Source organism: Aedes albopictus, chromosome 2, assembly GCF_035046485.1.
Source record: "Aedes albopictus strain Foshan chromosome 2, AalbF5, whole genome shotgun sequence".
Taxonomy (NCBI): domain Eukaryota; kingdom Metazoa; phylum Arthropoda; class Insecta; order Diptera; family Culicidae; genus Aedes; species Aedes albopictus.
Genome location: NC_085137.1, coordinates 27669874 through 27684060, shown reverse-complemented (window position 1 = coordinate 27684060; position 14187 = coordinate 27669874). Strand labels below are relative to the sequence as shown.

The following is a 14187-nucleotide window of genomic DNA, read 5'->3' as shown; positions in this document are numbered from 1 at the left end:
AAACGGACAATCGACAATGGGACGACCAACACGGCATGTCAGGCGTCCTCTGAGGTATGACGACTACGTAATGGATCTTGGGGCCTAACCGGGTCAGGAAACTTTGACAGATGGGAAGTATAGAAGCAACCTAGAAGAAGAAGAGATTGTTATGTTTTGACTATATTAATTTTACCGTGCACCCTTGCACTAATACACACAGTGGTAAGTCAGTTGAGAATGGACTCGGAAAATAAAGAACATGAAGTTCGCGGTTGAGGATTAAATTCGGTTTTATTCATTAAGTTAAACTCCGGAATAAGCCATAACACTCCCCAGTAGTATTTAAGCGATGAGTACGCTAAACTCGTGAATATTTGATTGGTTAGTCGTTTAGATCAACATTCATGGAATCTTCTTGACCTTCTTCATGATGTTCTAGTTTTGTCGAGACTTCTTGGCTGATTGATTCCTCAAGATTAACAGTTTCCTCACCGACTACTGCTGCAGTCGATCCTGTTGGTATGTCTGCAGAATTCGATGCGATAGCCGACTCTTCGATCTGTTTCGAACTCGTAGATTCGGTGCTGTCTAGGTTGATAAAATCTGTAGAATTTCATTGTTATATTGAATAAAGTTTCGTAGATATATGCGATAATGGTTTTTGGTAAAATATAGAAACATAAAGCATTGTCCAGTTAGAATCCGGACGCAAAGGATAATTTATTGTGACGCTCTCAATGATCATAATCATATTTTTTTTTACAGCAGTCTGATAATAAACAAGTCCTCTATTGATGGTGAAAATTTCATCGATTTTCTTGCTACGAATGAAAAGTTATTTCAGATTGAAGACAAGTGAAGGAAAAAAATCTTGCACAAACACGCTGAAAATTAAGCGTGGTCAGGTACGACAGTCGCGAAAAATGTTAATGTCTCCATAACCATTATGTGTGATGTGCACAGATGTTTTAACCATGCCATGAGAAAGTGCCCAAGGAAGATTGAAGTTTATGTTCATGGATAAATCTGCTTGGAATTCCAAGATTTGCCAGGAAGTTCGAGCTCTGGACATCGTTTTCTCACATCACGATTTTGACACCAAATGTGTACAAAGATGATAACCTCAAGAATCGCGTGCTGCTTTTCAAAAATGCACACAAGGGATCTGGAGAGGTTTGAGCTAATTTGGTGAGCTATCACGACAGCCTGAGATGTGTAGTGGTGTCATCACTGTTGGATAGTGTTTATTAACGAAAAAACACTTAAATTTCGCTTCTTTGGAATTCACTGAATAGCTCTTAATTTCGCAAGAAGAGAAATATTTGGCAAAGTTTCTTTGGAATCCTAATCAGATTGGTAGAGGGTCTCAGGACACTACAGAGATGACCTGATTGTGAAACAAATCCGCCGAAGGGCTTGATGTTAAAATTTACTACCATTGTGCAGATTTTTAAGGAAGTAATCACGGAAAAAATAAAAAAAGGTATCAAAAATTAAACAAAATAATTTTAATGATATTTTTCCATAAAACTACAGTAAACTATCTAAGTTTTGAGGGCTTCACCTTTTCTATTTGTTATTCCACCTCTGAGATATAAGTGATTATCTGCGTCCGGATTCTAACTGGACAATGCTTTACTATGTAAGAGAAAGCACACACATTTCGGAAGAATATGGCCAATTAGGCAGCTGAACATACCTTTCGCCCTGCGTTTCCTAGACGGTATCTGCTCAAAATCAAATCTTTTTCCATAAATCTCCTCGCAACGCTTCTTGCGCAGATGCCTCTGGAGGCTGAATTTTCTGTCGGTCGAAAAGCCGCAAAAACAATGATAATTCATGGGATGTGTTCTGTAATGGGACCGATGCTTTTGACGATTGGTTGTTGTGTATGAACAGAGAGTACACTTGAAGATTTTATTTTGCGGTGCTGCTTGAGGTTGCTCTGGGGCAATGGCAATCTCATGGTTTTCCACGTTGATCCAAGAAATATCAAACGGCGCTGTATCAATAGAATGTAACGTTTAAGTAAATTCACATTGGATTAGAACAGGGTGCATTTCACTTACTTCGATTTCTGAGCCATCCGCGTGCTCCTCGCTGGTAAGCCTCCCAGTCCACCTTTTTACCGTAGGTCGTTTCGCATTTTACTACTCCCAGATGCCGTACCAAGGAAAATTTACGGTCGGTTGTGAACCCACAAAGGCAACGAAGAACCTTAGGATGGCATTTCCAATGCATCACGTAGTCTGCCCGACTGGTCGAACTGTACGAACAGTACCGGCACTTAAAGAGTTTCCAATGTCGAGAGGATCTTGGACGGCCAAGCTCATCGTTTACAGTCCTGTTACAGCCCGAAATGGCTACGTGTCGCTGTAAAGTGAACTGTTTGTCGGTCATGAACCCACAAACACAGCGTAGAACTCTCGGATGGCCTCTGTAGTGCAACATGTAATCCGTTTGAACTACCGTAGTGAAGGGACAGTACGTGCATGTGAAGATCTTTTGTGTCTTCTGAGTATTGTCTTCACTTATGAGTTCCGTATGAATCTCTGGAGTTGAATATTCCTCGCTGAGCTTTGAAATATCTTCGAAAATCGAAGCGTCCTCAGGTTCAATTTTAACAGCTTCAATAATAATGTCTGAATCACTTAACGGTAAATCTTCCCCTTCAGTGTCAGCAGCATAATGAACTGCAGGCTCCGTTGTATTACCTTCTGGTAACAAACATTCTTCCTCAAGCTTTATATCTCCTTCGAAAGGCGTTGCTCCTGATTCTGAACTCACTGCTTCAAGTGCCGAGTCCAATTGTGCTTTGGTGTGTACTGCTGTGGAAAGATGAAAAATCCTAAATAGCTAACGCATATTATCTACAATATTCTGCTTGTCTGTGACCAGTCTGCCTATGCTGCATGTTTTAAACGTTTAGTTGAACATTTTTCGCTACCGATAATAACAGCGACTTGAGACGAGATTATTATCATTGGTGACTTCAACCCATTTGGTATCGCAGGCAATCATCTCAAAATGATTTTTTTTTTTTCATGCTGATCCTGATCGCTATACAGTTCAGCTACATTTCGTCAAAATCAACTGTGTGACTGTGTTAATAGTATAACGAGAACAATCCTTTTCAGATTCTTCAAGGAATTTGTTCTGGGATCCCTGAAGATGTTCCATCTTGAGTTTCTGCTGGAAATCATCCGAGATTCTCAGAAGAAACTTCTAGATAACATCTAGAAAAACTTCTGGATAAAGGAATACTGTTAGGAATTCAATTCCCTATCTTTAGGAAAATATCAAGAATTCCAGGAATTCCTGAAAAAAAGGCCAGAAGGATCTCCAAAAGGAATGCTAGAATAAAATCCAGGCGAAACCTAAAAAACTTGTTGAAAATTCTCAGACGAATCTTTTGGAGAAATACCTACCAATAGAAATTTCTAGAAAATTGGTTTGATCAAAACTTAAGTACTGCTCGATTGTAATGCATCCAATTACCAAAATGGATTTGAGAGGATCGGCTTCCTACGTTACGCCTTCCATCGACTGCCTTCGCAGTTGCCGCGATCCGCATAGACTATCTATTTTTTTAATGTTATATCAGTTGATTCATCTGGACACACTTCAAGTACGCAAGAGCGTCTCAACACGTCTTAGACGTCACTATTCACATCGAATATTGTTGAATCGCATAACATTAGCTTGTGGACGAAGATGTGAACCGTCCAAAAAACTTACCTTTCTTCCTGGCTTTCCGAGAAACTCTCGGTCCTAAATCCATCCTCTTTCCATAAGCCTTCTCACAGCCCCATTTGAGCAGATGCCGCTGGAAGGTGAACCTTCTGTCTGTCTCAAATCCACAAAGGCACTGGAAGTTTTTCGGATGCGTTCTACTATGGGACAAGTACTCCCGACGGTCCTTCGAGATGTGCGCGCAGTAGGAACATTTGTACCCATTTGTTGTGTTGTTATCGCTGGGTTCTTCTTCTGCAAGCTCAGGGTTACCCTCGCCAAGCCACACTAATTGAAACGGTTCTATATATTTAAAAAATGTAATCAAAAAATAGTAACATATTTCAAAATGATCGGTTAAATATGATTTAGATACTTACTATTATTTTTGACATACGCGGGTGTTCGACGCTTATTAAAATCATCCCAGTCCACCTTTTTACCGTAGATCTCCTCACATTTTGCAGTTTTCAAATGCCGCCTCAGGGAAAATTTACGGTCAGTTGTGAACCCACAAAGGCAACGGAGGTTCTTCGGATGGGTTCTCCAGTGCCGCACATAGTGGCTCTTACTGGTCGATATGTATGAACAGTACTGACACTTATAAATCTTACCACTGTGGGAGTATTTAGAATGGTCACAACCTGTTTTTTCTACATGCCGCCGCAGAGTATACGCTCTGTCGGTCAAGAACCCGCAAACACATCGTAGAACTCGCGGATGGTCCTCGAAGTGGAGCAAGTAATCATTTCGGAGAAGCGTAGCAAAAGGACAGTATTGACATATATAGATCTTTCCGTCTAGCTCTGTACTGTCGTACATATGGGGCTCCATACTATCTTCGTCATGTTCAAGCGTTGGTAATTGCTGGTTGAGCTTAGGAATGCTCTGGGTAATCGAAGCGTCCTCAGGTTCTATTTTAACAGACTCAATAACCAGTTCGGATGCAACCAAAGACAATTTTTCTGGTTCTATGTTGGGCCTCTCTAGATTAGAAAGTTCTTGGGTATGCTCTTCAGGTTGTAAACATTCTCGCACTTGCTCAAGGGCTTCATCGACAAATGTGTTGTTTGATTCTAAACCCACTGCTTCATGCGTCCAATCCGGTTGTGTTTCGGTGTGTTCATTAAATAATTGGCGAAATAAATCAATGATCACAAGAAAATAAATAAAAACTTACCACGATCGGTACGTGTTCGTTTGAAACGAACCCGGGGACTCAAAAAACGATCAGACTCATTGCATCGAAAATTCGCCAGGTGCCGCCGAAGCGAAAACTTCCTGTTGGTGACAAACCCGCACTCGCAGCATATAGCTTCCGGGTGTACGCTGTAATGGGCAATGTATTCCAATTTATCGAACGTGTCAAAATCGCAGTATTTGCACTCATAAGCTCTTTGTGCCTTTTTCGCCCGTCGTGCGATTTCAGCTGCAATTCCAGATATAAGGGCTTCCTGAACTTCATTATCCGTAAATACGACATCCTTTGGGATTGAACAGTCGACCATGGGACTTTCAACTTCCGGTCTCGGTGGGACATCAACCGGCGGAGCAGATTCTTCGGCCTGGACAATCTTCTCTTTTCTCATTTCTGTTTCATCCGGAGGCAAGTTTTCGGCAACACCGACCAACGTTTCCGATGGAAACCACTGCAGAAAGCATGTCTGAGATTCTATGCTCGTCTGCTTCAGCTCGTAGGTCGCCACGATCTGTCCGTAACAGAGCCGACAAATTTGCGGCGGGAATACCCCATCGTCGATAAGCTAGGGCGGGGAATCCAATGTGTTAGTTTGCAAGAAATAAAGTAAAAGGTCAATAAAGTACCTTCAGTCCCACTCCATACTCTAGCATGTGCAGCACAGTTTGGCCTGTTACTTCCGATTGATGGACCAATGGAACGCTGTAGACCAAACCACCCCGGCCACAGGTGCGGCAAAAGGTGGTTCTATTCATTTCGAAGTCCAATGCTTGATTCCACTGAAAATATTGATATTGATTGCAGTCATCTCTAATTGAATATAAATAGTTTCAAAAAGCATCGAAAAATTACCGAAATTAAATTTTGTGAAAAATTACGACTGAAGAAAATTCGGATGTAAACAGCAAAATTTTTATTTATTTTGTTTTGATCTGGAAAATCGTTGCCGAGATCGTTGCAGCGCTTTCACCATCGCAAGGGAATAGGTTTGTTTGATATAAAAGGCAATACACCGCGCTCACGGTGTACAGAAGTTGATATTTCCGAAATCTGACAGCTTTTTGATGGCGTACACTCAGGAAAATTGCCTCATACTTAATGGCAAATATCCATGTGCCAAACCACATCCAAAGTATATGCAACCAATACCCGATTACGCAGGTATTAGCACATAAATAGTATGTGCTCTAAATTGTATGAGTCGCTGCTGTATGGTGCCTCATCAAAAGTATGAGTCGCACTAATGGTGTAGACGAGGATATGATAAACATGTCTGTTAGGAAAACCCCGGTTCTTTAACCAAAATTTATCCAATAATAACAAAAGCTGAAATTCCCTAAAAAAAAAACAAAACGAAATTAACCGGCAATAAAACTGATCCTTCAAATTAGACGTAACAAGGATCCGCCCGTACCGGCTCTCTTTTGTAACAGTCTTCAATCCTTCCGATCACGTGACGCCAGCCCGGGTAAATTGCAGGACAAAAATGAAATACGGGATAACCCAGACCGGCCGCGGCGCCGGCGGCGCGGTGGCAAACAAAGCAGAATACAACTGATTACCTGAAGCAAGCGTCAAAGCAGGCGGACGCGAAAAACATGCGCGAGACACGTGAACAAAAAAGGGTTTCGCAGGTATTCTGTAGGTAAATTTAGAATTAAGCAATCCCTGTATATAAACGTTATTCTGAATATAGAGAGTTAGTTGCAAATTGAAACTTGTGTGGATCAGTCTTTTTCTTACACCAAAGCAAGACGGTCCAATTATTCAGCTCACATCCGAAAGCTTGTTATTTTCTTCAAGCTTCACTTTAGAATAGCTTCCCGAATGAGAGGAAGAACTGACTAAAGATCGAACTTGAAAAAATATCACTGCCATTTGAGCATACATTATTACAAGTACAGAATATTTTGGTGTCCTCCAGAGAGGAACTCACGAACAACCGTCTTGCGTTTGGAAAAGTTTTGACTCGGGAAAGATCGCAGTGCATCTTAATAGGCCTACTAAGTGGATAGTAGCTGCCAGAGTGTCTTTGCTGAAAGAACTCTAACTAATTGCTAACAATTTTCAAGTTGTGGAAATTGAATATACATTCCAAGCAGCAGAATGTCGAAACTTATCAACAACCCTAACGGTCATTGCCGCCTTTGCACTAATAAAGACAGCAAAGATAACATGGTTGCATGTGACGAGTGTGATCGTTGGTTTCACCTCGTATGTGCAAAGCTAACGCGCTCACCAACTGCCGAGGAAAGATGGGTCTGTATCAAGTGTACGACAGACCAGGCTGGAATTTCGAATCAACTAATACAGGAGATAACGAGAATCATGGCCAACGCCTTCAAAAATATCAAAATTGAACCCAGCACTGTTCCGGAGAACAATAACGACCAGAAGGAGCTGACTAATTACCTGAAGCGGCAAACATTGGTAAAATTGCCAATGTTCTATGGATCGCCAAAGGACTGGCCCAAATTTAAAAAAATATTTGAGGATACAACGTTGGAAGGCCGATTCAGCAACATGGACAACCTCAATAGACTGCAGCAATCTTTGGGAGGAAACGCTGCCAAAAGCGTTAATCATTTAATGATGCATGCTGACAACATCGATATCATCATGAGGAGATTAGAACTCAACTTTGGCCGACCGGAAATAAACATGCAGTGGAAATAATAACGTGTGGTGTGTGCAGTGTCTGAAGGACAAAGGAATGAATTTATTTTTCACATCTATTGATTAGCTAATAACAAACTCGGTTGCTAAGACCTAATAACTAAATCGTAGGTTACTACAATCGCACGCTACGCCTCAACACTCCTCCTTAACCTACGATACCTATCATCTTCCGGAACTCCACATGCTTCAGTCTCGTCAACGGCTTTGTGAATCCATCCGCTGGTTGTTCTCTTGTAGAGATGTAGCCAAGTTTGATGTCGCCATTTTCAATAGAGTCCTTGACGAAATGGTAACGGATGGATACATGCTTGGTCCGGGGTTTGAATCCATTATTTCCGGCGATACAGATTGCGGATTGGTTGTCACACAAAACTGGTACCACCTGCTTGCCATCGATTTGTTCCAGTAGCTGTTGCCACCAGAGAGCCTCTTGAACCGTTGCCGATAGTGCCATCAACTCCGCCTCACAGGACGATAACGCCACGGTTGCTTGTCGTTTTACGCTCCAGGAAACAGCTCCTCCCATCTTCATAAAAATGTAGCCCGTAGTTGATTTCCGCGTATCCACGTCTCCTCCCCAATCCGCATCGGTATAGCCGGTCAGTTGCGAGGTGCCATTCGCCGAATACTCCAATCGTGCTTCAGTGGTTCCACGAAGATACCGCAGAATTCGCTTCACGGCCTCCCAGTGCCGCTGTCCTGGATCGCTGCAAAATTGACTCACCATGTTTACCGCATACGCAATATCCGGTCGGGTTGCTTGGGCCGCGTATAAAAGGGAACCAACTGCCTCCTTGAACGGAACAGCTTTCATCGCTTCTACTTCTTCGGGAGTACTGGGGCTCATCGTTTTGTCTAGCTTCAAACTTGCATCCGCAGGAGTCGACACAGCATTACTATTTGCCATATTGAATCGCTTCAAAATTTCCTCAATGTAGTTCTGCTGATCGATGAAAATCTTGCCCTTCTCGCGATCTCTTGTTATTCGCAATCCCAGACAAAATTTTGCTTCGCCTAAATCCTTCATTTTGAATCTGCTATTCAGGAAGCGTTTCAGCTTCAGCTTCATTTCCGCATCGTTTGAAAAAATCAAAAAAATCATCCACATATACGGTAATAAACGTCATTCGTTCTCCTTCAATGATAAAATACAGGCACGAGTCTTGATGAGATCTTATAAGGCCGAATTCTTGTAGTGCCTCGTCCAGCTGGTTATTCCAAACCCTGCTCGATTGTTTGAGCCCGTATAACGCACGCTTCAGCTTACACACCTTCTTTGGGTCGCCAGTAAAGCCTTCAGGTTGCTCCATGTAAATATCCTCATCCTTCAACTTGCCTTGCAAAAATGCTGTTACTGCGTCCATTTGCTCGATATCCAAATTGAACTGCACCGCTAAGGCCAACAGGTAGCGAATCGTGGAATACCGTACAACTGGTGAATATACTTCGGTGTAATCAATTCCGGGCCGCTGCGAACATCCCTTCACTACCAGCCGCGCTTTGTGTCGTTCCACCTGTCCATCAGCTCCACGTTTGGTTTTAAAAATCCATTTCGATCGAATCGCCTTTCTGCCTGGGGGAAGGTCGGTCAGCTCCCAAGTTTCATTCTCCTCCAGAGCTCTGATTTCCTCCTCCATTGCTTGCTCCCACAGCCTGTGATCATCTCGCTGTAACGCCTCGGTAACTGTTTGCGGGTCATCATGGTCGATCATTGCCACATCCAACTGCTGGGGAAAATCTGGGACAGTATTTTGACTATAACACACAAAATCGGTATACTTGCCTGGGAATAAGCGCTCCCGACCGCTGCGCCTCAACCCTTGCTCCTGTTCAGCTGGTCTTGTAAGTTGCGGTGGGAGCGCACGATCAGGCATGGCATCTCTGGAACCAACGGGATCACTACAGTTCGCCTGATCTTCATGTTGAACCACGGTTGTAGTTCCAATTGCCTCAACTTCAATCTGCTCTTCTGGCTCAATCCAGGTATAGAGTTCCATGAAATCAACTGGTTGCTGTTCGCACGCCAATGAGGAAAACGATCCAAACTCGCCTTCGCTCACTATCACCACGTCTCGACTGATGATGACATCCTTCAGATCCGGGTCGTAGATTCTGTACCCCTTCGAGTTCTCTGCATATCCGATAAAGATTCCTTCCATAGCCTTCGAATCGAACTTCCTTCGCTTCTGTTTGGGAATGTGATACATTGCTCTTGAACCGAAAACTTTTAGATGTTGAAGGTTCGGCTTCCTTTGGGTCCACGCTTCTTCTGGAGTAATTGCTTCTAACGATCTGGTCGGACATCGGTTTACTAAGTAAGCTGCTGTCGATATTGCCTCCGCCCAAAATTTCTTCGGTAACCGCGCATCCGTCAACATGGATCTTGCTTTTTCAACGAGAGTCCGGTTCAAACGTTCCGCGGTTCCATTTTGTTCCGGCGTATACGGACACGATGTCTGGTGAACAACTCCATCACGCTTCATGCTGCCTTTCATTCTTGAATTTACGAATTCTGTTCCATTATCGGTTCGCAGGATCCTCAGTTTCCGTCCAGATTGACGCTCCGCCATCGCTTTGAAGTCCTCGTACGCTTCGAACACCTGACCCTTCGATGTCAAGAAATACACGAACACTTTCCGACTTGCATCATCCGTAAAAGTTAGGAAATAACGGCTTCCTCCTATCGACGGTACTTCAACGGGTCCACATACGTCCGCATGAACCAAATCCAGCAAACCTTTTGCTCTCGACGAACTTGAACAAAACGAGTCTCTTGCTTGTTTGCCTTTGACACACGATACACATTCCAGCTTAGGTTCCTTCTTCAGTTCGATTCCATCCACCATTGTTGCCAGTTTGTACATACCTTGTTGATTCAAATGTCCAAGTCTCTTGTGCCAAATTCCAGCATCAACCGTCAGGAAGGATTTGTGGGTCTTCTTCTGGTTCAATCGATACAGCCCGTCCACAACGGATCCAGACGCGATCACTTGTCCTCCTTTATCTACGACTTCACACCTTTCTGCGTTGAACACCATCGTCAGGCCTTTCTTGCAAATTTTGTTCACCGATAAAAGATTGGTCGCCAAATCAGGAACTTGTAGAACGTCTTGGATTTCGATTGGACCTTCATCGAGCTCGAGTTCCACCTTGCCTTTAGCAACAGATGCGATCGACTGATTATTTGCTGTGTCAATCGAGTGCACCAGGTCTTCCTGCTTCGAAAAATTCTCCCAGCTTCTGGTCATATGCGAACTTGCTGCAGAATCGAAGAACCAAGAATCCTCCTTTCCGCTCTCCATGGTCAGCATAGCACACAGAGCACTTTTCTTGAACTTGGAAGCACCCTGCTTCTGGGGACAATTTGCAGCAAAATGCCCGAACTTCTTGCATGTAAAACACGCTCCTGTTTTCTTCTCCGTCTTGGGTTGCCGTGGTTTTTGCTTCGTGTACAACGCTCCTTCACTCGACATCTTCAACGGCCATTTAACATCCTGCAATATCTTCGCCTTCACAACGTCCGCCGAAAGTTCGATTCCCGATGCTTGAAGCCCCATGATCATTGGGTTGTAGTATTCCGGGAGTCCTTTCATCAGCAACGACGCCAACCACTGGTCATTAACTTCGAATCCGATCTCGCTCAAGCTGTTCGTCGTGGTGACTAGTTCGTCGACATAATCCTCCACACAGGCACATTCTTCAAGCTTCACGGATGTTAATCTGTCCAGCAGGCCGAATCTTCGCAGCAGACCGTCGTCCTGAAACGCCTTCTGGAGTGCATCCCACGCTTCTTTCGATGTCTTCGCTCGCTGTACTAGGCTGTAGTTGTTCTTCTCTATACTTAGGCAAATCGTCGCTAACGCCCTCTCGTCCAGGTCCGGGTCGATCGCTTGATTTCGTTCCGCTTTAACCGCTCTCCAAGAGCCCTCTCGTATCAATATCATCTTCATCGCGAACGCCCATGATGCATAGTTCTGTCGTCCTCGCAACTTCTCGATGGCCGGTAGACTCACTGGGTTTCCACAGGCACGCCCATTTGCGCCGGATCGGCCGCTGCCTCCTGCAGTTCCTCCAGCATTCGCAGATGTCGTCCTTGTACTTCCGCTTCCGTCACCTCTTCCACTTAAGTTGCGTTCTTCGTCTCGAAACATTTTCTGAAACTAGCTTTCCGTTGTCTTCGGTACTTCAGACTTCCTACTGCAGGCACACTGGGCCCATAACCACATGCAGTGGAAATAATAACGTGTGGTGTGTGCAGTGTCTGAACAAGGAATGAATTTATTTTTCACATCTATTGATTAGCTAATAACAAACTCGGTTGCTAAGACCTAATAACTAAATCGTAGGTTACTACAATCGCACGCTACGCCTCAACAAATAATATATAACGAGCTGATTGCTGATCTGTCGCGGATCAGAAAAGAAAGCAAAACGGCGATAATTGAAATATCAGAGGCACTTGACAGCCTCGTCAACAATCTTGAGGTAATAAATCTGCAAGATTATCTAAGGGATCCACGATTGATTGACGAAACTATCAGGAAACTTCCTTATAATCTTCAAGTCAAATGGATGGAGAATCGACAAGCAAACGGACCAGCTGCTACATTGAAGGAGCTAAACGATTTTATAACACCACATGCTAAAACAGCAAGGATGATGCAGACAACAGCATCAAATACAAATCTTTCTAGACGGGCACCGATTAACGTTCATCATCAAGGCAAGTCCACTAAACGAATGGAAGCGAAATGCGGAAATTGTAAAGGTTCCCACTGGATTACTGATTGTCAATCATTTCGAAACATGACTCCAAACGAACGAAATGAGATTGCAAACGTCAAAAAATTATGTATGAGTTGCCTTGGAGCTAATCATTTTATTAAAGACTGTAGAAGAACCCGGAAATGTACAATCGATGGATGCAGACAAACACATCATTCATGGCTTCATAAAGTCACAACACCAACATCATCTAGCCAGCAACAAGAAATTCAAACCCTAAATGATTCCAACGTTATGAATCACCATGGGATCCAAAGAAGTAAAGCACTGTTTCAAGTTATTCCAGTTGTTTTGAAAAATGGTTCAAAACTTGTTGAAACTTATGCATTCCTAGATGCCGGATCATCTGTGACATTAATAGATGAACATATTGCTAAGATGCTGTCACTGAAAGGCATAAGAGATCCACTCGAATTGAAATGGACTCAAAACGTCAGCAAAGAAGAAGGCAACAGTTTAAATGTGACATTAGGAATTTGCGGACCATCAAAAAAGAACTACACGTTAGAAGGAGTAAGAACAATGAAGAATCTTCAATTACCAACGCAGTCATTAGATTTCGAGGATTTGCAGAAAAAGTTTGCCTATCTGAAGGGCCTACCAATAGATAGTTACCAAAAGGCCAAGCCCACGATTCTGATTGGAGTTGAACACAGTCATTTGTTAATTCCATTTGAAAGACGATCTGGTAAACCAAATGAACCGATAGCCATCAAATCAAAATTAGGATGGTTCATTTTTGGCAACATATCTGCATCAATTCAGAATCACTTCTCAATGATTCATCAAGAAGAGGAAATGACAAATATGATGAAAGCATATTTTTCAACCGAGGACTTTGGCGTCAAAATCAGCAAGAACCCATTAAAATCTGAAGCGGACAAAAGAGTGGAAACAATTATGGATCAAACATTGAAATATACAAATGGCAGGTACGAAGTTGGGCTTCTTTGGAAATCGGACAACACTATCTTTCCTGAAAGTTACTTGACAGCAAAAAAACGTCTCGAGATAATGGAAAACAAGTTAGAAAAGGACAACACACTCAAAGAATGGGCTATACAAACATTCAAGGATTATGAATCCAAAGGATATATACGAAAACTTACACCCACTGAAATAAGCAACACATCACCACGGACCTTTTATTTACCTCATTTTATGGTTGTGAATCAAAACAAGGCAAAACCCCGCCTAGTGTTCGATGCTGCAGCCAAAATTAATGGAGTGTCTTTCAACTCTGAATTATTATCTGGACCAGATATAAATGAGCCAATTCATGGAGTAGCATTGCGCTTTAGAGAGGGAAAAAGTGCAATCAGTGGAGATATACAGGAGATGTTCCATCGGGTGAAAATTATGGAAGCTGACCAAGACTCACAACGGATTCTTTGGAGGGGATGCAACAAGGAAAAGGAAGCTGATGTATACGTTTTACAAGTTATGACATTTGGCGCAACATGTTCCCCATTTTGTGCCCAGTACGTGAAAAACAGAAACGCTGAAAAATTCGGAAAAATATATCCAGAAGCTACGAAGGCTATACAGAAACAACACTATGTTGATGATTACCTTGATAGTTTTTCATCAATAGACGAAGCCAAAAGAATAGTCAATCAAGTGATTGAAATTCATCAGCATACGGGATACTACATTCGAAATTTTATTTCAAATGACACGGAACTATTGGAGTCAATTCCGGTGGAGAGAAGGCACAAATCATCCATAAAACCAATGGAGGATAAAGATTCATCCGCAGAAAAGGTTCTCGGCATATATTGGAACACCAGGGACGACTGTCTAGCGTACCA

General features: G+C 42.8%; 1 protein-coding gene across 3 annotated transcripts; it reads right to left on the bottom strand.

Annotated features, from left to right (window-relative positions):
- Positions 1-247: 247 nt before the first annotated feature.
- On the bottom strand, positions 248-5889 carry LOC109402606 (uncharacterized). Of its 3 annotated transcripts, none has more exons than XM_029864175.2 (8): positions 5765-5889; positions 5539-5691; positions 4895-5477; positions 4095-4802; positions 3721-4017; positions 2052-2807; positions 1682-1984; positions 248-585 (listed from the first exon to the last, which is right to left on the bottom strand). In XM_029864175.2, exons 2-8 carry the CDS (start codon positions 5665-5667, stop codon positions 365-367), a joined length of 2997 nt encoding a protein of 998 aa, XP_029720035.1. In that variant the 5' UTR covers positions 5668-5691; positions 5765-5889; the 3' UTR covers positions 248-364. The 3 variants fall into 3 exon arrangements, with proteins under 3 accessions (XP_029720035.1, XP_062705343.1, XP_029720034.1); XM_062849359.1 differs by having other exon boundaries at positions 2052-2810; positions 5765-5888; XM_029864174.2 differs by having other exon boundaries at positions 2052-2810; positions 4095-4799; positions 5765-5887.
- Positions 5890-14187: the final 8298 nt, after the last annotated feature.